The 26413-nt window shown below is 39.0% G+C and overlaps 1 protein-coding gene across 1 annotated transcript; it reads right to left on the bottom strand.

Moving 5' to 3' along the window:
* Positions 1–9341: 9341 nt before the first annotated feature.
* Positions 9342–10280, bottom strand: LOC100657727 (olfactory receptor 5P80-like). The gene has a single exon (XM_003412027.2). It carries the CDS (start codon positions 10278–10280, stop codon positions 9342–9344), a length of 939 nt encoding a protein of 312 aa, XP_003412075.2.
* Positions 10281–26413: the final 16133 nt, after the last annotated feature.

The raw sequence follows: 26413 nt of genomic DNA, 5'->3' as shown, positions 1-26413 counted from the left end.
ACTCTTCGAATTCTCTCTTTATCTTTGGTCTTGGCAAGTTTGATTATAATATGTATTGATGATTTTGTTTTGGGGTCTACCTTGTATGTGGTTCAGTGAGAATCTTGGATAGATATCCTCTCATCCTTCAAGGTATCAGGAAAGTTTCCTGCTAACAAATCTTTAACAATTCCCTCTGTATTTTCTGGAATCCCTCCCTGTTCTGGTAGTCCAATCACTGGTAGGTTATTTCTCTTGATAGAGTCCCATATGATTCTTAGGGTTTCTTCATTTTTTTTAATTCTTTTATCTTTCTTCAAATATATTCGTGCCAAGTGTTTTATCTTCAGTTTCACTAATTCTGCCTTCCACTTCCTCAATTCTGCTTCTCTGACTTCCTATTGAGTTGTGTAATTCTGTAACTTTATTGTTAATCTTCTGAATTTTTAATTGCTGTCTCTCTATGGATTCTTGCAGCCTGTGAAATTTTTCATTATGTTCTTGAATAACTTTTTTTTTTATTTCTTCAAATGCTTTATCTGTGTGTTCCTTGGCTTGTTCTGTGTTTTGCCTGATCTCCTTCCTGATTTCTTGAAGAGTTCTGTATATTAATCTTTTGTATTCTGCATCTGATAATTCCAGGAATATACCTTCATCTGGAAGATTCCTTGATTCTTTGTTTTGAAAGCTTGTTGAAGCAATCATGGCCTGCTTCTTTATGTGATTTGACATTGTCTGTTATCTCCAAGCCATCTATTAGTTATTGTGTTGATTTATTTTATGTTTGCTTACTGTATCATAGGTTTTTGCTTTGTTTTGTTTTGATATGCCCAAATAAGCTGCTTGAATGAGTTGCTTGATTATTTGTGCTTTGAAGAACTAACGTCCTGTCACCAGATGGCTAGAGCTGTTACCAGTTATATAAGCATAGGAGTCCATTCACTTTTATTGTATGGATTCAGCTCATGTGCCCAGTTAGTTGGTCATCAAGTGTGTGGTACAGGCTCTGTCCCATAGTCTTAAGGGGCAGGGGTGATTGGTGTAGTAACAGGTATCTGGTTGCAGCAGGGGTCATGCTCTGAGCAAAGGCAGGGAGCTGACAACCATTACCTGAGTGTCTGTGAGGAAAGAGAATCCCTGCTCTCTAGAGCACACAGTTGGGTGGATTCTGCAGCCAGACCATGGGCAGCCAATGCTTTTGAGATTGTAAGGATTGGGAGGCACCACTTATCCTTGTACTTCTGTCGCCGGTGGCTAGATGACATGGGTGGAGCCACCAGTCCTCAGACCCCTGATGCGGGTAGGTAAGGACCCTGTTTAATAGGTAAAGTGGTGACAAACATTGAAAAACCACCTCTCCACTGCACAGCTAAAACAGTTGAAGTCAGATTTCAATCACATAAGCAGTTGTAGTAACAAGGGCCTAATTTCCTGAAATAGGCCCACACAGGTCCATGCAGGGGTGAAAGGCATTCAAAGTCCGCAGACCATTTTTGCCTGGACAGGAGTTCCTTCTGTCCTGAGCTCCCCAGCTTAATGGGGCTGGCAGATTATCTTTTCCCCCAATTGTTAATTCATTCCTTCTCCAAGGCCGGGGGAATGGCTCAGGACATGGAGCGGAACCTATCTCAGGCTCATGGAAACTGACAGCTACTGAAGCTGGCTTGGGGGCTGGGGGAGCAGTAAAATAAACGCAAGTACTTAGCTTTTGCTGAGAGTGCTGTTATTCTTGGGGCCCAGACATGTGAGTAGACTGTGCAGCTTGCTGTTTCTACCTGAGGAAGCCGAGTCCCAAGCACTACCAGCAGCCTTGTCGCAGTTGCTCCAGGAGATTGTGAGTGAGGGACACCAGCTCCAGCTGAGTCAAGTCCAGCAATTCTCACCACTTCTGAACTGTCTCTCCCTCCCCCTGCTGCTCAGTTTGATTTCCTAACTTTGCCTTTGGCGTGCAGGGCTCCTAGCTTATCATATATATAATTGTTTCACTTGTTTTTTTCTGATATTCGTTGTAAGAGGGATCACCGGAAGCATCTGACTACTCTGCCATCTTGGCCCTGCATCTCCCTAAAGAACTTTTGAAGTAGCAGAATGAAGTAACATGACTCCCACTATAGTCAAAACTGCTTGGTACTGGTACACGGACAGATACATTGACCAATGGAACAAAATTGAGAGCCCAGATGTAAATCCATCTGCTTATGGTCACGTGATTGTCAATGAGGGCCCAAAGTCCAACAAATAGGGAAAAGACAGTCTTTTTAACAAATGGAGCTGGCAAATCTGGATGTCCATCTGCAAAAAAATGAAACAGGGCCCATACCTCAAACCATATGCAAAAACTAACTCAAAATGGGTCAAAGACCTAAATACAAAGCCAAAAACTATGAAGTTCATAGAAGAAAAAATAGGATCACACTAGAGGCCCTCATACACAGCATTAACAAGATATAAACCACAACCAACAATCCACAAGCTCCAGAGGATAAGCTAGATAACTGGAATCTTCTAAAAATTAAACACTTATGCTCATCAAAAGATTTCACCAAAAAAGTAAAAAGAGAACATACAGACAGGGGAAAAAAATTGGGGCTATTACAAATCAGACAAAGGTCTAATCTCTAAAATCTACAAGAAAATCCAACACCTCTAAAACAAAAGGAAAAATAATCCAATTAAGAAATGGAAATGAACACTATCAAAAAAGACATTCGAGTGGCCAACAGACACATGAGGAAATGCTCACGAACTCTAGCCATCAGAGAAATGTAAATCAAAACCACAATGGGATACCATCTTACCCTGGCATTACAGGCACGAATCAATAAAACAGAAAGTAACAAATGTTGGAGAGGCTGCGGGAAGATCAGAACTCTCATGCACTACTGGTGGGTGTACAAAATGATACGACCATTTTGGAAGATGATATGGCACTTTATTGGAAAGCTAGAATACAATCCCACTCCTAGAGAAATAAGAGTCGTCACACGAATAGATATATGTACACCCGTGCTCATTGCAGCATTGGTCACTATAGCAAAAAGATGGAAACAACCTACATGCTCATCAACAGATGAATGGATAAACAAACTGTGGTACATACACACAATGGAGTATTACACAAGGATAAAGAACACTGATGAATCTGTGAAGCATCTCATAACATGGATGGCTCTGGAGGCCATTATGCTGAGTGAAGTAAGTCAATCACAAAAAAGACAAATATTGTATGAGTCCACCACTGTAAACACTCATGAAAAGGTTTATATACAAAAAGAAACAATCTTTGATGGTTACAAGAGAGGGGAGTGGTGGGAATGGAAATACACTTAATAGACAATAGATAATAGACAGTAGATAAGTGGTAACTTTGGTAAAGGGTAAGACAGTACAAAATACTGGGGAAGCCAGCACAACCTGTACAAGGCAAGGTCATGGTAGCTCCACTGACACATCCAAACTCCCTGAGGGACCGAATTGCTGGGCTGAGGGCTGTGGGGACCATGGTCTCAGGGCACATCTAGCTCAACTAGAATAACATAGTTTATAAAGAAAATGTTCTACATTCTACTTTGGTGAGTAGCGTCTGGGGTCTTAAAAGCCTGTGAGTGGCCACCTAAGATACTCCACGGGTCTCTCTCCTTCTGGAACAAGGAAGAATGAAGAAAACTAAAGACGCAAGGGAAAAGATTAGTTCAAAGGACTAATGGACCACATCTACCATGACCTCCACCAGACTGAGTCCAGTATAACTAGATGGTGCCTGGCTACCACCACTGACTGCTCTGACAGGAACTACAATAGAGGGCCCTGGACAGAGCTGGAGAAAACTGTAGAGCAAAATTCTAACTCAAAAAGAAATACCGGACTTTCTGGCCTGACAGAGACTGGAGAAACCCTGAGAGTATCCTCCAGGACACCCTTTCAGCTCAGTAATGAGGTCATTCCTGAGGTTCACCCTTCAGCCAAAGATTGAACAGGACCATGGAACATAACAAGACTAAAGGGGCACGCCAGCCCTGGGGCAGGGACTGAAAGGCAGGAGAGAACAGAAAAGCTGGTAATAGGGAATCCGGGGTTGAGAAGGGAGAGTGCTGACATGTCATGGAGTTGTTAACCAATGTCATACAACAATGTGTGTGCTGTTTATTGAGAAACTAGTTTGTTCTGTAAACCTTCATCTAAATTTCAACACAAATTAAAAAGAGACTGAACTCTTTTTCATCAAGCTCAGAATTTTCCAGGTCAGACTGCAGTTTGATTCAAATGTTTTCATTTAGGCCTGAATTCACCCATTTGTAGTTGGGTTAGTATCTCAGTTTTAAAATTCACATACACACAACTAATCTCCATAGTTTACATTAGGATTCATTCTTTGTATTATACAGTTCTATGAGTTTTCACAAATGCATAATGCCATGTACACACTATTACACTATCATACAGAATAGTTTCACTTCCTTAAAAATCCCCTACATTCCATTTATTCACCCCCTCCACTTGTTCCAATCTCTACCCCCCAGCTCCTGGAAATCACTGATCTTTTTATTGTCTCTATAATTTTGCCTTTTTCAGAATGTCATATAGTTGCAATCATAAAATATGCATCCCTGTAAGACTTGCTTTTTTCACTTAGCAATATGCATTTAATGTTCTTCTGTGTTTTACAAGACTTAATAGCTCATTTTTATCACAGAGTAGTGTTCCATTATATGAATGTATCACTGTTGTTTATCCATTCACCTATTTGAGGGAATCTTGGTTGCTTTCAATTTTTGGCAATTGTGAACAGAGCTTGTATAAACATCTGTGTGTAGGTTTATGTGTAGACATAAGTTTTCAACTCATTTGGGCAAATAACTAGGAGTGTGATTGCTGGATTCTGTAATAAGGCTATGTTTAGCTTTGTAAGAAATTACCAAACTGTCTTCCTCTGGCTATAACATTTTGCATTCCCACCAGCAAGGAATGGGAGGTCCTATTGCTAACACATTCCCACCAGCAGTTCCCGGTGTCAGTGTTTCAGTTTTTAGCCATTCTAATAGGTGTGTGGAAGTTCTTAGGTGATATAGATGGTTAATGTAATTCCTTCTAACCAAAAGGCTGGTAGCTCAAGTCAACCCAGAGGTACCTCAGATGAAAGGCCTGGTGATCTGCTTCTGAAAATCAGCAGCTGAAAACCCTATGGAGCACAGTTCTACTCTGATACATATGGGTTACCATGAGTCAGAAATTGACTTGATGACTGCTGGCTTTTTAATAGGTATGTAGTGGTTTCTCCTGGTTGTTTTAGTTTGCAATTTCCTAATGACATATAATGTTGAGCACAATTTCACGTTTCTTTGACAGTTGTCTATTGTCTTTGCTGATGTGTCTGTTCAGCTATTTTGTACATTGTTTTTTATTTGGATTGTTTGTTTCTTCTTGTTGAGTTTTAAGAGTTATACGTATATTTTAGAAACAAGTTACTTATCACATATGTGTTTCGGAAATATTTTCTCCCAGTCTATGACTTGCTTTTTCCTTCTTTTAACAGTGTGTTTCACAAAACGTAAGTTTTTACTTTTAATGGAGTCCAGCTTACAAATTATTTCTGTCTTAAATTGTACTTTCTTTTGGTTTTGAATCTGAAAACTCATTGCCAACCGATGGTCACCTAGATTTTCTCCTACATTATCTTCGAGAAGCTTTATACTTTACCATTTTACTTTTAGGTCTAGAATTATTTTGTGAAAGATGTAGATCGATATCCAGATTTCTTCTTCTTTTTTGCATGTGGATGTCCAATTTTAGCAGCATTTGTTGAAGAGACTGTACTTTCTCATCCAATTGCCTTTGCTCCTTTGTCAATAATCAGTTGACTATATTTGTGTAGGTCTATTTCAGGACTCTGTAGTGTGTTCCATTGATCTATATGTCCATTCTTTTGGCAGTACCACACAGCCTTGATTATTGTAGCTTTAGAGTAAATCTTGAAGGCAGGTGGTGTCAGTTCTCCAGCTTTGTCTTCTTCAGCTGGCTATTTTGAGTCTTTTGTCTTTTTGTAAACTTTAGAATCAGGTTGTCAATATCAACAAAGTAACTTCCTGGGATTTTGACATCTTAACAATATTGAATCTTCCTATCCATAGACATGGAATATCTCTCCACTTATGTAGATCTTCGATTTCTTTCTTCACGGTTTTGCTGTGTTTCTCACATAGATTTACATATTTTATTAAGGATCCCTGGTGGCACAATGATTAAGCACCTGGATGCTAACTGCAAGGTTAACAGTTCAAATCCACCAGCAGCCCCATGGGGAAAAAGATCTGCTCCTATAAAAATTACAGCCTAGGAAACCCTATGAGTCAGTTCTACTCTGACTTATAAGAGATGTTATGTGTCAGAAGCAACTAAACAGCACACAACAACAACATATTTTGTTACATTTATATCTAAATCATTTTTTTGTTGTTGCTGTAGTAAACAGTGTTGTATTTTTTAATTTAATTTTTATTGCTGGTGTATAGGAAAAAACTGACTTTTTGTATATTAACCTTGTATCCTGCTACTTTGCTATAATCACTTATTAGTTTAGTTTTGGGGGTTTTGTTTTGTTTTGCCAATTCTTTGGGATAGTCTACATAGATAATCAAGTAGAAATAAAATAGTTTTAATTCTTTCTTCCTAATCTGTATGCCTTTTATTTCCTTTTCCTGTCTGAATTCATTGCCTAGGGCTTCCAACAGAATGCTGAATAAGAGTGGTAAGAGGAGACAGCATTGCCTTGATTCTGATCACAGGAGGAAAGCATCTAGTTCTCACCATTAAGTATAATGCTAGTTGTAGGATTTATGTAGGTGTTCTTTATCAAGCTGAGGAAGTTTTCCTCTATTCCTGATTTGCTGAGAGTTTTTGTCATGAATGAATGTTGAATTTTATCAACCTCAAAACCCTGAGCACGTCTCAGGGTCCCTAGCTGGCACAAGCGGTTTATACTTATCCAAAATTAAAGGTGCCGTGGTGGCTCAGTGGTTAAGATCTTGGCTGTTAACCAAAAGGTCAGCAGTTCCATTCCACCAGCCACAGTTTTACTCTGTCCTATAATTTTTTTTTTTTTAATAGGGTCACTATGAGTCAGAATCAACTTGACCGCAACAGGTTTGTTTTTTTTTTTTTTTTTTTTTTAATGTAAAGGTGGGGCCCTGGTGGCATAGTAGTTAAGAGCTCAGCTGCTAACAAAAAGGTCAGTAGTTCAAATTCACGAATCATTCCTTGGAAACACTATGGGGCAGTTCTACTCTGTCCTATGGGATCACTATGAGTTGGAACCAACCTGACGGCACCTAACAAAAACCACAATGTAAAGGTTGATGGTAACACTTGAGGTTCCCATGAATTGGAATCAACTCAACAGCAGTGGTTTTGTTTTTGTTTTTTTGTGGGGCAGGGAGAGGGGAAGGTGGTTGCTTGGGAAAATAATTCAAGCAGTGTGCTAAATAATGAGGAAGAAGCTGAGTCAGCATTTCATATGAGTCAAACTTTTAATATGCCAGGCTTACTACCTGTTGTCACTTTGAGATATAGAACATGTACCTACCTCAGGAGTTACCTAAGATAGACATGTTTTGAGTGTTTGGCAAACAAGGGTTCCGTCTTAGTTACCTAGTGTTGCTGTTACAGAAATACTACAAGTGGATGGCTTTAACAAACCAAAATTTATTTTCTCACAGTTTAGGAAGCTCAATCATATTGAGGTTGACTTCCAGCATAATTTAAGACATGTGGAAAGAAGCCTCCTCTTTATAATTTTAGATAATCTTTATGAAAAATAACTTGAGGCTTAAAATTCTTCTTTTCTGCTGTTTCTGAACTCTAGTGTAAGTACAAAATCATCATATGCACTCAAATAAGGAAGTTAGTTAATTTCCCTGAAAGCTGGACAAGCTTCCAGGAGGCAAGAGCAACCGCCCCCTCTCCCTTGATACAGGTAAAGGCTCCCAGAGGACGTCATGATATTCTCAATTGTCTGGTCCTATAGTGCCCTCTGATGTATCAGTCAGGGTTAATGCAGAAAAATTTTAAAAAAAAAAATCCTAGTTATTTTGGGTAGAAAATCATTTAGCTCAGAGAATTTGATACTTATCTGAAGGGCCTGGAGAAGTTGAATTCAGGGAACTACAATCAAACTTGTAGCTTCAAGATCCTATCACTGTAGCTGCAATTCAGACCTTAGAAAATGAGGGATGCTACTTCTTCCACTACTTAAAGAAATTGGTCTTAATGTCGAAGCCAGTAGATTCATTGTGGAAGATTAAATAAAATTGTACAATCTAGCTTATATTCCTTATATTAAGAGTAACCTGGTGTTCGCATTTTTATTAAGGAAAAAAAAATCAAGTTCCTGAAAAATTATTTCTTGTTTATTAAAGTATGTACTCACATAGAAAAAATAACTAGGAGAGTGAACACAAAAGAGTTTGTAATAATACAAAAAATTTTAAGTTCTAAAAATGAGGATTAGTGTGGTGCAGACAGAACATTTTCTGGGTTGTTGCAACAGTTCCAGTTAGATTGTGGGTAAGAAATCTGAGCTTTTTCAGTATCAGAGGCAATAAGAAGAGAATAGGGAAAAATGCTTCAGCAGACAGTATATACTTGTACATCATACATTTTCCAAGACTGAAACCTAACAAGAAAGCATCCTGACATCATTTAATTCTTCACCCCACATAGAGCTAGGTCATCCCTATTAGCCCACAGTAGGCTGTCCTTCAGGCATTTTGTGGAATAGATTTCTGAAAATGAAGAGCTGGTAGCCGAGAGGTGTTCAGATATCTTCTGAATTGGCTGGACCAGGTTCGCCTGCAGAGGTACTGCAGAGGGGCCCCGTTAGCCAGGCTTGGATCACAGGGTAACAGAAGCTTTTTTACCACCAGCATCACTGAGTTCAACCTTTAGAGTGTCTGTAGACCACGAAGACCATATATTTGTCATGAACCAATAATATTGAGTAGCACACTATTATTCATTTCCCAATCAAAGAGTTTCAGATGTGTCCACAGATGTTAATTTCAAAGACTTCATTCAAAGAGCACAGAACTTATTTGAAAATACTTGTACTTACAGATGCAGGTAATGGTGAGTGGAACAAGTATAAAGCAAACATGTCTTACTAAATATTCCTATCCTAATAAATCCACATTTATTTTTTACACTAAAATGTTCTTGAAAATGACACAATGAAATCTGTGACTCTAGAATACTATGAATATAAAAAATGAACTGAAATTTACTTCGTACATCATCTTTTCATCTGCAGGAGAGGTCCTCACTATACAGAGTTTGTTATTAAAATCAGATTTTGTTCAACTCACATTTGTTCAGGACCACCAGTGTGTTCCAGCCATCAGTTTCCTCATGGCCTCTTTAACGTCCTTATTCCTCAGACTATAAATAAGGGGGTTCAACATGGGGATCACAACTGTATAGAACATAGACACCACCTTGTTCTGTTCAGTTGAGTAGCTGGACTTGGGCATCACATAAATGAATGTAATGGTCCCAAAGAACAGAGTGACAGCAGTGAGATGGGAGGTGCAGGTGGAGAAGGCCTTGTGGCGGCCCTGGGTGGAGGGCATCTTCAGGATGGTGATGAGGATGTAGATGTAGGAGATGGCTATGACAAACACTGTGACCACAATGATGGAGCCAGAAGAGATGGTTGGAATGACGTCAGAAGTAAAATCATGGGAACAAGAAAGCTTCAAAAGTGGTGAATAGTCACAGAAAAAGTGGTTGACTTTATTTGGCCCACAGAAGGACAGGCTTAGTAAACAACCTGTAAATATCCAACCATTCACACACCCACCTAGGTAGGATATCCCCACTAAGAGAATACAGATTCTGGGGGACATGTGGGTGGAGTAGAGCAGGGGTGAACAGATGGCCACATAGCGATCACAGGCCATGGCAGCCAGCAGGAAGCACTCAGTTGTCCCAAACGTGACCACAGAACAGAGTTGAGCTACACAGCCAGCAACAGGGAGAGAAGTTTCCTCCCTTAAGAAGCCTATGAGCATGACAGGAGTGACTGATGATGAGTACCCCATGTCTACAAAGGCCAAATGGCAGAGAAAAAGGTACATTGGGATATGAAGTTGAGGGCTGCCTCTGATTAACATGATTATGCTGATGTTGCCCATTATAGTGACAACATAGATCCCTATAAATACAACAAATAAAAGGGCACAAACTGTAGGATCGTCTGTTAACCCCAAAATAATGAATTCTGTCATGGTTGTGTAGTTTCCAGTTGCCATCTATGGTGGCTGGGAACGGTGCCCACTAAAAGCAAAACACATGGAGGTTAGAATGGAAATACTCTTATAATCTGGGTGTTTATTTTTACTATAGATATGTAATAAAAATTACAACATAGACAATTATGTTTAAATTTTTGGTTTCATAAAATGCTTTCACACACAATTTCTCATGTGAGTTGAGAATACATATGTTCATTGATATAAGGCCAAAAATACTCGGAAAACTTTTTTTTTTTTAATATAACACATTCAGCTTATATTTGCATCATGTGGTTATTTTAGTCCTTCCATGGGAAACAATCTGTCACATGAACATATCCTAGAGATGTCCATTAGATGATATGAGGAACCCAGTAACTGAATCTTCTTCAGCCAAAGACATGATTAAAGAGAGACAAAAATGTCAGAATGGGTCAGTGTCCATGGAAAAGAGCTGCTGTTCAAAAGGATGTCTGGGGTGTCATTTCTTAAATGAAAGAGGATGTGCAGTCATTATGAACCCTTATTTCAAAGCAGAAGTCAAAGGTGGAGTTGCATGCTAACCCAGAGAACAAAGAAGAGGTCAGTAACTCAGCCATGGGCTAGGTCTCCACACAAGGTCTCACGAGGAATGCATAGCCAAGATCCAAGAAGTTTGGACAGTGGCAGGATACAGGCTAAGGTGCTCAAATCGTAACAAGCAAACAGAGGAAGATGGAGATTTGGAAGAGGAGAGACAATCATCTCAGGATCAAGATTTCTCATTCATGATGGAGAGCGAGGTCAGTTTAAGGGGAAGCGAGACTTGTAGGTCAGGTTACTCTTGGAAGTCTTGGGAGGCTCCTCACATGCTTGGAACGCTGCATGAACTGGGCTGCCAGCAGAGGGCTCCATCTCTCCTCTTCTCACAGGTTTCCAGCCCCCATCTCAAAAGTCACTGTCTGAGAAATATCACACCTGTAGGTCAGCTTCTGCAAAGCTCTTCCCCATACCAACTTGCCCAGTCACATAGTTACTTTTAAAGCAGTTGCCTCTCATACCACAATCAAAATCCTAATCCCATCATGAATGATTTATTTTTATACAGAGAGAAATAGGGAATTAGTATATATAAGTGACCTACTATATGTCAGGGCCTATGTTAGGAATAATAATTCATAAAGTTAGGAATAATAATTCATAAAGTAGTTGTTAGTAATATTATTATCATTTTAGTGATGAGGAAAAAAAAGAGACTCAAAGACAAAGATAACTTGCCACAAGTAACACAATCAGCAAGTGGTGGGAACAGTTCAACTCAGGCATATCTGGTTTCAAAACTTTTGTGCTATGCTGATGGGAGAATATCTTAGATTATGTTTAAAAACAATCATGAATGGGGAATAAACTGTGTATTATTTGTCCATTCAAATGTTTGTTGAATATGCACTGAATGCAAATTGTCACGTTTAGTGAAACATGGGTCTCCAAGGTGAATTCCCACCCTGTCCCTCTCCGTATGACAGTCTCAACCTGATTGGAGAGACAGACATTGCTAAAAAGCCACATCTTTAGGACATGTATGTAAAAAGCCATGAGAGGGTATCACAACCTGGGGATGGCTTAGAGGGACCCCTTCCTTACTCTGGGATTTTGAGAATCAAGTTTAATCAAAGAGTGGCAAGTTCCTCTGAAACAGTGCGCAGCAGTTCCTCCTGAGCACAGGAGTTTCCAGAGTTCATTAACAAGCTGTGGTGGGTCAGATCGTGGACTTTAGGATTCTATTTCCTTCCATAGCTACATTTGGACATGGCCACCAGGGTAGTTATTTCAGCATAAGAGCTCTCTCATGGACTCACAGGATGTCCAGTTTCAAAAGGCCCTCATAATATGCCACTTCATTTCTCTCATTTTACAAAGTTATAAACTGAGATCTGAAAAAGTAGCAAATTTTAGGTCAAGTGATTTCCAGTAAGTGAGCTGAGATTAAAAGCCATATTCCTGGACTCCATACCCAAAAAGTATTTTCCTTCCTAATTCGTTACCATATTTATATAATGCAAATCTCTGTACTATCTAAAGAAGATAGAATACCAGAATGTAAATTTAGTTCATTGCATGTTCAAAAATTTGCTTTAAATAAGTTTATATATAAATAATACTACTGAAAGGACAATTTTGCAATTCATTTAAAGAAGTGGGCACAAGGTAATGGCAAGTCTGTGAGTCGGGTGATAAAGGGCCTTTTTCAGTACCTAGAACCCTGGGAACTGATGTGCCTCTGTTTTCAGTTGAACAGTTATGGGTGCTTGGTAGGTGAGGAAATGGAGTTACCTAGGATTGTCTTTTAGTAGAGCAAGAGAAAGACATTTAAGGGTGGATGTATAGGGTAGCTATGAGTCAGAATCGACTTGATGGCAAGGGTTTTTTTTTTTTTAATATGGTATGAGGAACCCCGGTGGTGCAGTAGTTAAAAGCTTAGGTGCTAACCAAAAGGTCAGCAGTTTGAATCCACCACCTGCTCCTTGGAAACCACATGAGACAATTCTGCTCTCTCCTATAGGGTCACTATGAGTCAGAATTGACTGGATGGCAATGGGTTTGGGGTGTGTGTGTGTGTGTGTGTGTGTGTGTGTGTGGTATATGGTACAAAGTAAAATAATTAGTCATTAAATTTATGCTAGGGAAAGATGAGATTTGCTGTAATTAGTCTACTGGAGGGAATGAGGTGCTAAAGTAGGAGCTGGCAGTGATTACAGTTTGGGATGCTTAAAATTGAATGTCATGGATTGAATTGTGTCCCCAAAAAAATGTCTGTCAACTTGGCTAGGCCATGATTTCCAGTATTGCATGATTCTCCACCATTTTGTCATCTGATGTGATTTTCCTATGTGTTGTAAATCCTACTTCTATGACGTTAATGAAGTGGGATTAATGGCAGTTATGTTAATGAGACAGGATTCAATAGAAGAGATTAGGTTGTGTCCTAAACCAATCTCTTTTGAGATATAAAAGAGAGAACCAAGCAGAGAGACATAGGGACCTCAGAGCACCAAGAAAAAAACACCAGAAGCACAGTACATTTTTTGAATCCAGGGTCCCTGTGCTGAGAAGCTCCTCAACCAGAGAAGATTGATGACAAGTACTTTCCCCCTGAGCCAACAGAGAGAGAATGCCTTCCCCTGGAGCTGGCACCCTGAATTTGGACTTTTAACCTCCTGTACTGTGAGAGAATAAATTTCTCTTTGTTAAAACCATCTACTTGTGGTATTTCTGTTATAGCAGCACTGGATAACTAAGACATTGTGGTTATGGAGAGACTAAAGTTATTGGCAAATGACTGTCTAAACTCTAACAATGGGAGTGAATGGATATAGTAGGGAAGAAGAGAAAATCTTTGGAGGAGAGGTCAAGAAACTAAGGGTCCAAGATGTTGGAAGGATCTTCTATGGGGAGAGACTAAAACCATCAGGAATTGTTATAGGAATGCTATCTAAGGGACAAAGAGAGTGAACCATAGCCAAATAATAATAATAAATTACCAAGGATGAGGGGACATGATTGCCAAGGAGGAGCACACATAGAAGAAGTTAAGAAGAATTGTCGGATGTTCTAAAATCATTATGGGTATTATAATTAAAAAACACAATGGTTTATAAGTGGTAACAGGGAAGAGAGAAGATTCTACCACCAGCAGCCCCAGGGGTATGAATGGTAAGACAAAAAACATCATCACTTCTGGAGATTCCAGAAAAAATATTGTTCTCAGAGAAGAACCAAGAATCCACTGAAAAGGACAGTGCAAGAAATGTTGAAAACAGATGCTGAGGACATTGGAGATTTACTGATAACTGTAAATCCCGAAGGATACACGGAAAGGTCTTCAGGAGTTAAATAGAGGTAAAAGCTGGACCTCTAATTCAAGAGAGGATAAGGAGACTTGAAAACAAGTTTTCTCAGCTCTAGTTGAATGGGGATGACATTCCAAGAGAAAATAGAGAAGATCATACACTAAGAATACTGGAAATATATTATTATGTCATGGTTAATAGCTTAATGAACAGAAGAGAGAGTGAAGGATAATCCTAACTATGAGGATGGAGGTGATGGGGAAATGATTCACCTAACCTAGATTGACTGAACAGTTTTGAGGCAGGCCCCAGCATCCCACCAAAGGAGAATTAAAAACCAAAAGGAGAATTAGTAACTACAATCAAGGGTCAAAGTTTCTAGGTAAAAAATCACATCCCAGCTGTAGTCGTTTCTGTGATTGGTGCAGGAGAAATTTCATATAGACCCAAAATTGCCAGTTGTAATCTTAGTTAATCTTTATGTGGTTTACATCCTTGTTTTGACATACACTCTGCCAAGACTTATCACCTCTAACTACACATGCTATTTTATGTGAGCTTGCATAAAATTACAAGAAGGAACCAGGAATCCCCTTTTTATGGCCCAGAGCATAATGGAAAATAAACTAAAGAATTTGAGTGTATGGGTTATGCAAATTATATTTTCACCAGTTCTTATAAACAACCGTAGAAAATTGAGAGATGAAGAGTTGTTGTAAGAGACATGAAAATCCAGTCAGCCAGAGGGTGGGAGAAAATGGAACTTGACCAGAATAATGGCCCATGATGGTCCTTTGTCTAAAATACAGCACATCTCATGAGGACAGGACAAGGTGAAGATGAGCAGACATTATCCAAAACATTTAAATTTAACGTGTAAAAGAGAGAAAATTCTCAAAATGAGAAATTAGATTTTACAAAGGACAGCAAGATTCTCATAAAAATAAAATATAGAATCCTTAGTCATAAATACGAGAAAATATTTGAGAATATGTTTTGAACCTATATTTGTAGTATCTGGTTAACTACGAGAGAGCAGTCTTTATTGGTAATAGAAGTTAGGATTGTAACATAGATAACCTGTTGTCATCAAGTCGATTCCAACTCACAGCAACCCTACAGGATAGAGTAGAACTGCCCCATAGGGTTACCAAGGAGTGAATGATGGATTCAAACTGTTGACCTTTTGGTTAGTGCACAAGTTCTTAACCACTGGGCACCAGGGCTCCAATATGGAACAAGGGATATGAAAAGATGGGAAAGAATATGGTAATGACTGTTCCAAAAATGGGGTGGTAAATAGCATTCTGTGTTAATTGGGTGAGGACACTGAGTACTGAGGAACAGAAGGTACAAAAGTCTTAAAGTAAAAAAAGGAACATAAATAGTTTACCTTAGGCAAGAAACGACTCATGAAGGAAGTAGTGTTATCTTTTATTTATTTTGTACTACTCCAGTGGTCAATTCTCAGAAGTCTTGAAGATATATAAAATATCTGTTCAGTACAGGGAAGAAATTTCAAGCAGTCACAACTGTACTCCTTTTGAATGAGGTGCCCTCAGAGTTAATAACCTGCCTGAGAATTGGTGTGAGCATTGTAAAAGAGATCCAGTCATTGTCAGTCTGCCTGAGCTATCGTGACTCTGTTACCTTTTACAATCAAATTACATCTGATATTCTGGGATTATAGATTAACCCATTTTTATGGACTGAATTGTGTCCTCCCAAAGTTATGTAAATTTGTCTAGGCCATGATTCCCAGTATTGTGTGGTTGTTCATCATTTTGTGATCTGATGTGATTATCCTACATGTTGTAAATCCTAGTGTCTACGATGTTAATGAAGGAACCCTGGTGGCATGGTGGTTAAAGCGATCAACTGCTAACCAAAAAGTCCACAGTTCAAGTCCACAACCAGCTCCATGGGAAAAAAGGTGTGGCAGTCAGCTTCCCTAGAGATTTATAGTCTTAGAAACCCCGTGGGGCCACTATGAGTCTGAATCAAATCCATGGCAGTGAGTACGATGTTAATGAGACAGGATTAGAGGCAGTTATGTTAATAAGGCAGGACTCAACCTATAGGATTATGTTGTATCTTGAGTCACTCTCTTTTGAAATACAAAAGAGAGAAGCAAGCAGAAAGGAGAGGGACCTCCTACCACCAAGAATGAAGAGCCAGGAGCAGAGCTTGTCCTTTGGACTCAAGCTCCCTGTGCTAAGAAGCTCCTAAACCAGGGGAAGATTGATGACAATGACCTTCCCCCAGAGCCAGTAGAGAAAGAAAGCCTTCCCTAAGAGCCGGGGCCCTGAATTTGGACTTCTAGCCTCCCAGACTAGACGGGAGTACATTTCTGTTTGTTAAAACCACCCACTTGTGGTATTTCTCTTACAGCAGCACTAGATAACTGAGACATACATAGTCTATACATACGAAGAGAATGCTTTAAGTTTTCTGTAGGATAGCTGTAGAGTCTGCAAACACTTTGCTCTTATGTATTTTAAATATGTAGCTGATGCTTTAATAGATTTAAGAAGGGAAGAGAAGAAAAGTGATATAAAAATTAGTGGGGAAGAAAGGATGCAGCAAAGGAAGACAAAGGACAGACTATTCAGAGGGAGCAGAAAGAGGTGCTGAAGGCAAAAGAATATGAGACAATTTCTATTCCACATGTCAGAATTTTCATTCCATATTTATCAATTATATCTTCACTCTTCTTCTAGAAAGGAATTAGAATCACTCAATGCTTTTCTATATCATTTAGTATGAAGTTTATTTACTCTTGGAAACTTCACTTCTTTATTATACCATTATCATTGTCAAAACTCCTCAACAATAGCAACCACAAGAATTCTCTTTCTTAAGGATCAACCTAAATTTCAGAGTAATTTATTTTTCCTTTAAGAATTCAGTATCAAGCAGATTAAACTCATTCTCCCTGAAGGTGTGTTTGTATGCACGTCCCCGCAGGCCTACACACACAAATGCTCTGGCATCAGCAGCCATGTGCTCAGCCAGCCATGCTGTTACACTTTTATTCTGAACAGAGGTGCCTGAATAATGTTATATGTGAATTAATTGAACAGTAGAATGCCATGTTTTGAACGTGATACAATTACATGTCTGAACTCCAAAGTCTTAGCTTCTTTATATTTGCACAGGACAGAGCTAGGATCTCTTTTGCTAGGCATAGACCATTTTAGCTAGGCATAGACATAGAATGAAAGCTTAAAATTTTAAAGAATGTAGATGTCTATAAGCACAATTCAGAGTTTGTTATGCATGCTTTTATGGCATAGAAGCAGTGTTGTGTAGCAGTGCTATGAATGGTATAGGCCTGGGATCAGATTCCAGCTTTGTCCGTGACTCGCTATGGAATCTTAGCCAAATTACATAAACTATCCAACTCTTCATTTATCCAACTCTTCATTTTATATATATATACACACACACATACACACACACTCCTTACAGTGTTCTTATGTTGAATAAAGTGATGTATGTAATGATACCAATCATTGCCCACAGAATTAATTAGATTCTAAACAAATGATCATTTCCTTGAAATAACCAAACTTTATCCTCTAATACAAAAATGAAAACAAACATACCTGTATCAAAAGAAAAAAAATTATCACCTACAGATGTTTTTACCTCAACAATGAGAACAAATCCCCCAAAAAACTGTCACTGTAAAGTACAGTGATATTTATATGAGGTTCAGGGTCTTTGGGGGTATAACCTCTTGAGTACAGTGTTTGTGAAAATTCCACTGAAAATCCTTCGGGACAGAGAAAATTACAAGAATACATGCTCATATAAATATGTGATGTCTAAGAGCATCTATAAATTCTTTAGAGCTCCATTTATACTTTGTGCACATTAGAATTTTTTTATTAAAAATTTGATGAATTGCTAAAAATATCATAACTGTATTAAAAAAACTGTATTAGGACTCACAAAAATAAAGAAGAACACAGTGTATTAGGCATAATTTCAATTCAAAAATAGAAATCTTTCTGGGATTAAAAAAATCAGTGCTTGCTTTTTATATATATTTGTAGCTGATGGCATTTTTATTTTTTTTTAATTCTAATAAGTATATAGGTAACAATATTTGCCAATCCACCTTTATTTTTTTACAATTTTTTTTTTTTTAGTTTGCCAGCCCTATTTGATTTTTTTTTTATTAACTTTTATTGAGCTTCAAGTGAATGTTTACAAATCAAGTCAGTCTGTCACATATAAGTTTACATACATCTTACTCCTTACTCCCACTTTCTCTCCCCCTAATGAGTCAGCCCTTCCAGTCTCTCCTTTCGTGGCAATTTTGCCAGCTTCCCACTCTCTCTATCCCCCCATCCCCCCTCCAGACAGGAGATGCCAACACAATCTCAAGTGTCCACCTGATATAATTAGCTCACTCTTCATCAGCATCTCTCTCCCACCCACTGTCCAGTCCCTTTCATGTCTGATGAGTTGTCTTCAGGGATGGTCCCTGTCCTGTGCCAACAGAAGGTCTGGGGACCATGGCTGCCGGGATTCCTCTAGTCTCAGTCAGACCATTAAGTCTGGTCTTTTTATGAGAATTTGGGGTCTGCATCCCACTGATCTCCTGCTCCCTCAGGGGTTCTCTGTTGTGCTCCCTGTCAGGACAGTCATCGATTGTGGCCGGGCACCAACTAGTACTTCTGGTCTCAGGATGATGTAGGTCTCTGGTTCATGTGGCCCTTTCTGTCTCTTGGGCTCTTAGTTGTCGTGTGACCTTGGTGTTCTTCATTCTCCTTTGCTCCAGGTGGGTTGAGACCAATTGATGCATCTTAGATGGCCGCTTGTTAGCATTTAAGACCCCAGACGCCACATTTCAAAGTGGGATGCAGAATGATTTCATAATAGAATTATTTTGCCAATTGACTTAGAAGTCCCCTTAAACCATGGTCCCCAAACCCCCGCTCTTGCTCCGCTAACCTTTGAAGCATTCATTTTATCCCGGAAACTTCTTTGCTTTTGGTCCAGTCCAATTGAGCTGACCTTCCATGTATTGAGTGTTGTCTTTCCCTTCACCTAAAGCAGTTCTTATCTACTAATTAATCAATAAAAAACCCTCTCCCTCCCTCCCTCCCTCCCCCCTCGTAACCACAAAAGTATGTGTTCTTCTCAGTTTTTACTATTTCTCAAGATCTTATAATAGTGGTCTTATACAATATTTGTCCTTTTGCCTCTAATTTCGCTCAGCATAATGCCTTCCAGGTTCCTCCATGTTATGAAATGTTTCACAGATTCGTCACTGTTCTTTATCGATGGGTAGTATTCCATTGTGTGAATATACCACAATTTATTTACCCATTCATCCGTTGATGGACACCTTGGTTGCTTCCAGCTTTTTGCTATTGTAAACAGAGCTGCAATAAACATGGGTGTGCATATATCTGTTTGTGTGAAGGCTCTTGTTTCTCTACGGTATATTCTGAGGAGTGGGATTTCTGGGTTGTATGGTAGTTCTATTTCGTTTAAGATAATGCCAGATAGATTTCCAAAGTGGTTGTACCATTTTGCATTCCCACCAGCAGTGTATAAGTGTTCCAATCTCTCCGCAGCCTCTCCAACATTTATTATTTTGTGTTTTTTGGATTAATGCCAGCCTTGCTGGAGTGAGATGGAATCTCATCGTAGTTTGAATTTGCATTTCTCTGATGGCTAATGATCGAGAGCATTTTCTCATGTATCTGTTGGCTGCCTGAATATCTTCTTTAGTGAAGTGTGTGTTCATATCCTTTGCCCACTTTTTGATTGGGTTGTTTGTCTTTTTGTGGTTGAGTTTTGACAGAATCATGTAGATTTTAGAGATCAGGCGCTGGGCAGAGATGTCATAGCTGAAAATTCTTTCCCAGTCTGTAGGTGGTCTTTTTACTCTTTTGGTGAAGTCTATAGATGAGCATAGGCGTTTGATTTTTAGGAGCTCCCAGTTAGCTGGTTTCTCTTCGTCATTTTTGGTAATGTTTTGTATTCTGTTTATGCCTTGTATTAGGGCTCCTAGGGTTGTCCCTATTTTTTCTTCCATGATCTTTATCGTTTTAGTCTTTGATCCACTTGGAGTTAGTTTTTGTGCATGGTGTGAGGTATGGGTCTTGTTTCATTTTTTTGCAAATGGATATCCAGTTATGCCAGCACCATTTGTTAAAAAGACTATCTTTTCCCCAATTAACTGACACTGGTCCTTTGTCAAATATCAGCTGCTCATACGTGGACGGATTTATATCTGGGTTCTCAATTCTGTTCCATTGGTCTATGTGCCTGTTGTGGTACCAGTACCAGGCTGTTTTGACTACTGTGGCTGTATAATAGCTTCTGAAATCAGGTAGAGGCCTCCCACTTTCTTCTTCTTTTTCAGTAATGCTTTACTTATCCGAGGCTTCTTTCCCTTCCATATGAAATTGGTGATTTGTTTCTCTATCACCTTAAAAAATGACATTGGAATTTGGATCGGAAGTGCGTTATATGTATAGATGGCTTTTGGTAGAATAGACATTTTTACTATGTTAAGTCTTCCTATCCATGAGCAAGGTATGTTTTTCCACTTAAGTATGTCCTTTTGAATTTCTTGTAGTAGAGCTTTGTAGTTTTCTTTGTATAGGTCTTTTACATCCTTGGTAAGATTTATTCCTAAGTATTTTATCTTCTTGGGGGCTACTGTGAATGGTATTGATTTGGTGATTTCCTCTTCGGTGTTCTTTTTGTTGATGTAGAGGAATCAAGTGATTTTTGTATGTTTATTTTATAACCTGAGACTCTGCCAAACTCTTCTATTAGTTTCAGTAGTTTTCTGGAGGATTCCTTAGGGTTTTCTGTGTATAAGATCATGTCATCTGCAAATAGAGATAATTTTACTTCCTCCTTGCCAATCCAGATGCCTTTTATTTCTTTGTCTAGCCTAATTGCCCTGGCTAGGACTTCTAGCACGATGTTGAATAAGAGTGGTGATAAAGGGCATCCTTGTCTGGTTCCCATTCTCAAGGGAAATGCTTTCAGGTTCTCTCCATTTAGAGTGATATTAGCTGTTGGCTTTTTTTTTTTTTTTTTTTGCATAGATGCCCTTTATTATGTTGAGGAATTTTCCTTCGATTCCTGTTTTGGTGAGAGTTTTTATCATAAATGGGTGTTGGACTTTGTCAAATGCCTTTTCTGCATCAATTGATAAGATCATGTGGTTTTTGTCTTTTGTTTTATTTATGTGATGGATTACATTAATGGTTTTTCTGATATTAAACCAGCCTTGCATACCTGGTATAAATCCCACTTGATCGTGGTGAATTATTTTTTTGATATGTTGTTGAACTCTATTGGCTAGAATTTTGTTGAGGATTTTTGCATCTATGTTCATGAGGGATATAGGTCTGTAATTTTCTTTTTTTGTAATGTCTTTACCTGGTTTTGGTATCAGGGAGATGGTGCCTTCACAGAATGAGTTGGGTAGTATTCCGTCATTTTCTATGCTTTGAAATACCTTCAGTAGTAGTGGTATTAACTCTTCTCTGAAAGTTTGGTAGAACCCTGCAGTGAAGCCGTCCGGGCCAGGGCTTTTTTTTGTTGGGAGTTTTTTGATTACCGTTTCAATCTCTTTATTAGTTATGGGTCTATTTAGTTGTTCTACTTCTGAATGTGTTAGTTTTGTTTTTCCAGGAATTCATCCATTTCTTCTAGGTTTGCAAATTTGTTAGAGTACAATTTTTTGTAATAATCTGGTATGATTCTTTTAATTTCATTTGGTTCTGTTGTGATGTGGTCCTTCTCATTTCTTATTCGGGTTATTTGTTTCGTTTCCTGTATTTCTTTAGTCAGTCTAGCCAATGGTTTATCAATTTTGTTAATTTTTTCAAAGAACCAGCTTTTGGCTTTGTTAATTCTTTCAATTGTTTTTCTGTTCTCTAATTCATTTAGTTCGGCTCTAATTTTTATTATTTGTTTTCTTCTGGTGCCTGATGGATTCTTTTGTTGCTCACTTTCTATTTGTTCAAGTTCTCGGGACAGTTCTCTGATTTTGGCTCTTTCTTCTCTTTGTATGTGTGCATTTATTGATATAAATTGGCCTCTGAGCACTGCTTTTGCTGTGTCCCAGAGGTTTTGATAGGAAGTATTTTCATTCTCATTGCATTCTATGAATTTCCTTATTCCCTCTTTGATGTCTTCTATAACCCAGTCTTTTTTCAGGAGGGTATTGTTCAGTTTCCAAGTATTTGATTTCTTTTCCCTCATTTTTCTGTTATTGTTTTCTAGTTTTATTGCCTTGTGGTCTGAGAAGATGCTTTGTAATATTTCGATGTTTTGGACTCTGCAAAGATTTGTTTTGTGACCTAATATGTGGTCTATTCTAGAGAATGTTCCCTGTGCGCTAGAAAAAAAAGTATATTTTGCAGCAGTTGGGTGGAGAGTTCTGTATAAGTCAATGAGGTCAAGTTGGTTGATTGTTGTAAGTAGGTCTTCCGTGTCTCTATTGAGCTTCTTACTGGATGTCCTGTCCTTCTCCGAAAGTGGTGTGTTGAAGTCTCCTACTATAATTGTGGAGGTGTCTATCTCACTTTCCAATTCTGTTAAAATTTGATTTATGTATCTTGCAGCCCTGTCATTGGGTGCATAAATATTTAATATGGTTATGTCTTCCTGATCAATTGTCCCTTTTATCATTATGTAGTGTCCTTCTTTATCCTTTGTGGTGGATTTAAGTCTAAAGTCTATTTTGTCAGAAATTAATATTGCTACTCCTCTTCTTTTTTGCTTATTGTTTGCTTGATATATTTTTTTCCATCCTTTGAGTTTTAGTTTGTTTGTGTCTCTAAGTCTAAGGTGTGTCTCTTGTAGGCAGCATATAGACGGATCGTGTTTCTTTATCCAGTCCGAGACTCCCTGTCTCTTTATTGGTGCATTTAGTCCATTTACGTTCAGGGTAATTATAGATAAATAAGTGTTTAGTGTTGTCATTTTGATGCCTTTGTATGTGTGTTGTTGACAATTTCATTTTTCCACATACTTTTTTGTGCTGAGACTTTTTTCTTAGTAAATTGTGAGATCCTCATTTTCGTAGTGTTTGACTTTATGTTTGTTGAGTCGTTAAGTTTTTCTTGGCTTTTATCTTGAGTTATGGAGTTGTTATACCTCTTTGTGGTTACCTTATTATTTACCCCTAATTTTCTAAGTAAAAACCTAACTTGTATCCTTCTATATCGCCTTATATCATTCTCCATATGGCAGTTCTATGCCACCTGTATTTAGTCCCTCTTTTTGATTATTGTGATCTTTTACCTATTGACTTCCATGATTCCCTGTTATGTGTATTGTTTTTTTTTAATTAATCTTAATTTGTTTGTTTTTGTGATTTCCCTATTTGAGTTGATATCAGGACGTTCTGTTTTGTGACCTTGTGTTGTGCTGATATCTGATATTATTGGTTCTCTGACCAAACAATATCCTTTAGTATTTCTTGTAGCTTTGGTTTGGTTTTTGCAAATTCTTTAAACTTGTGTTTGTCTGTAAATATCTTAATTTCGCCTTCATATTTCAGAGAGAGTTTTGCTGGATATATGATCCTTGGCTGGCAGTTTTTCTCCTTCAGTGCTCTATATATGTCATCCCATTGCCTTCTTGCCTGCATGGTTTCTGCTGAGTAGTCTGAACTTATTGATTCTCCCTTGAAGGAAACCTTTCTTTTCTCCCTGGATGCTTTTAAAATTTTCTCTTTATCTTTGGTTTTGGCAAGTTTGATGATAATATGTCTTGGTGTTTTTCTTTTTGGATCAATTTTAAATGGGGTTCGATGAGCATCTTGGATAGATATCCTTTCGTCTTTCATGACGTCAGGGAAGTTTTCTGTCAGAAGTTCTTCAACTAATTTCTCTGTGTTTTCTGTCCTCCTTCCCTGTTCTGGGACTCCAATCACACGCAAGTTATCCTTCTTGATAGAGGCCCACATAATTCTTAGGGTTTCTTCATTTTTTTTAATTCTTTTATCTGATTTTTTTTCAGCTATATTGGTGTCGATTCCCTGGTCCTCCAGATGTCCCAGTCTGCATTCTAATTGCTCGAGTCTGCTCCTCTAACTTCCTATTGTGTTGTCTAATTCTGTAATTTTATTGTTAATCTTTTGGATTTCTACATGCTGTCTCTCTATGGATTCTTGCAACTTACTAATTTTTCCATTATGTTCTTGAATAATCTTTTTGAGTTCTTCAACTGTTTTATCAGTGTGTTCCTTGACTTTTTCTGTAGTTTGCCTTATTTCGTTTGTGATGTCTTGAAGCATTCTGTAAATTAGTTTTTTATATTCTGTATCTGATAATTCCAGGATTGTATCTTCATTTGGGAAAGATTTTGATTCTTTTGTTTGGGGGGTTGTAGAAGCTGTCATGGTCTGCTTCTTTATGTGGTTTGATATGGACTGCTGTCTCCGAGCCATCACTGGGAAACTAGTTTTTCCAGAAAATCCGCTTAAAAAAAATGCAGTCAGATCCCTATCAGAATTGCCTTTGGATTATAACCGCCACCTTGTTCCCTGTAAGGATGAAAGTCTGAGATTTGGATCATATATGCTTGGCTGTAGCTGGTTCTGTGCTTTTAGTCCAATTAGGGGTGGATTTTTGGTCCCTGGGTTTTGTTTTGTTTTTTTTTTCCTTCTCTCCGGCCGAAAGAGTGGGTTAGGAAAAGAACAAAAGAAAAAAAAAAGGGGGTGGAAGCAAAGCCGCCACGGAGCCAGAGCCGTTCTCCCTCTGGCTCAGGCAATTCCAATGTTAATGAAGCTGCCTGGGGAGGGTGGGGGAGGGATCAGAGAGGTAGGAGAGTAGCACCTCAAAATATAGCCAGAGTTGCTTGTCTTGCTTGGAATGACTATTGTATCTGAGATTCCCACGGGGCGTGTCGCCTATGTGTGCTGGCTGTGTGGAGATTGCCCCCGGGGGTCTGGCCCGCTGAAGGCACGGTCAGATCCTCCGCTGCCGGTTCAAATCCTAGCATCAAGTATCCCCTGCTGGGACGCTTTACTCCCGGCTCCAAAATCAGTCGCTGCCTCCCGGGGACTTCTCGTCCCACCAGCCGCGTCGCCGCGCCCACTCCCGCGAACAGGATGGGCCCCCTCCCGGGGTTAGTTCAGGGGAGTGGAGCAGCTCCTGTGCTCGTGCCGTAACAGTGCCCAGTCAAATATCCGGCGGCACGATTCCCCGGCTGGGACGCTGCTCTCCCAGCTCCAATACCAGTCACTGCCTCCCGGGGACTTCTCCCACCGGCTACGTCACCACGCTGCCCGCACGAACCGGCTAGGCCCCCTCCCGGGGTGAGTTCAGGGGGGTAGGGCTGGGCCCCTTGTTTGCGCCTTCAGCCCCCCTGGGCTATGCCCTAAATTGGGCGCCAAAGGTTATGTGACTGGGACGCTGGCTCCAGGCTCCGAAAACAATCACTGCTTCCCCGTATTTGTTCATTTTCCGTCTCTAAATCTGTGTTTCTTGTTCAGGGTTCGTAGATTGTTATGTATGTGATCGATTCACTTGTTTTTCCGAGTCTTTGTTGCAAGAGGGATCCGAGGTAGCGTCTACCTAGTCAGCCATCTTGGCCCCCCTCTTTTTTACAAAATTTTTTATTTTGAGAAATCGTAGGTTCACATAAAGCTGTAAGAAGTAATATGGAGATTCCATATGCCCTTTACTCAGTTTCCCCCAATGGGAAACTTACAGAACTATAGTATAATATCGAACCAGTGTATTGACAGTGATACAGTCAAGATGTAGAGCATTTCCATCACTATGAGGATCCCTCATGTTAACCCTTTTATAGGCATGACCACTTCCCTCCTTTCCTCATCCACTCCTTAACTTCTGGCAACCCAGATATGTTCTCTTTTTCTATAATTTTGCCACTTCAAGAATATTATATAAATGGAAAAACACAGTATGTACTTATTGGGATAGGCTTCTTTCACTGAGCATAATTCTCTGGAGATTGATCTATGTTGTTGTGTGTATCAATAGTTCATTCCTTTCTGTTGCTGAGTATTAGCCCACGATTTAAATGTACCACTGAGAGTTTACCCTTTGATCTGCTGAAGGACATTGGTTATTTCCAGTTCGGGCTATTGCAAAGAAAGCTGCTACAAACATTCGTTTGCAGTTTTTTGTATGAACCTAAGTCTTTGTTTCTCTGGGATCAATGTACAGGAGTGCAATTTCTGACTCATGTTAAATGCATAGTTAGTTTTATAAGAAACTGTCAATCAGTTTCCAGAGTGGCTGTACCACTTTACGTTCTTGCCAACAATGTATGAGTGATCCGGTTTCTGTGTATCCT

This window comes from Loxodonta africana, chromosome 7 (assembly GCF_030014295.1).
Source record: "Loxodonta africana isolate mLoxAfr1 chromosome 7, mLoxAfr1.hap2, whole genome shotgun sequence".
Lineage (NCBI taxonomy): Eukaryota > Metazoa > Chordata > Mammalia > Proboscidea > Elephantidae > Loxodonta > Loxodonta africana.
The sequence above is the reverse complement of the archived record's forward strand: the minus strand, read 5'-3'. Positions and strand labels throughout refer to the sequence as shown.

What these genes read in the sequence shown, in the direction of transcription:
- LOC100657727 (XM_003412027.2), bottom strand. Translation starts at nt 10,280, where the DNA reads ATGGCAACTGGAAACTACACAACCATGACAGAATTCATTATTTTGGGG.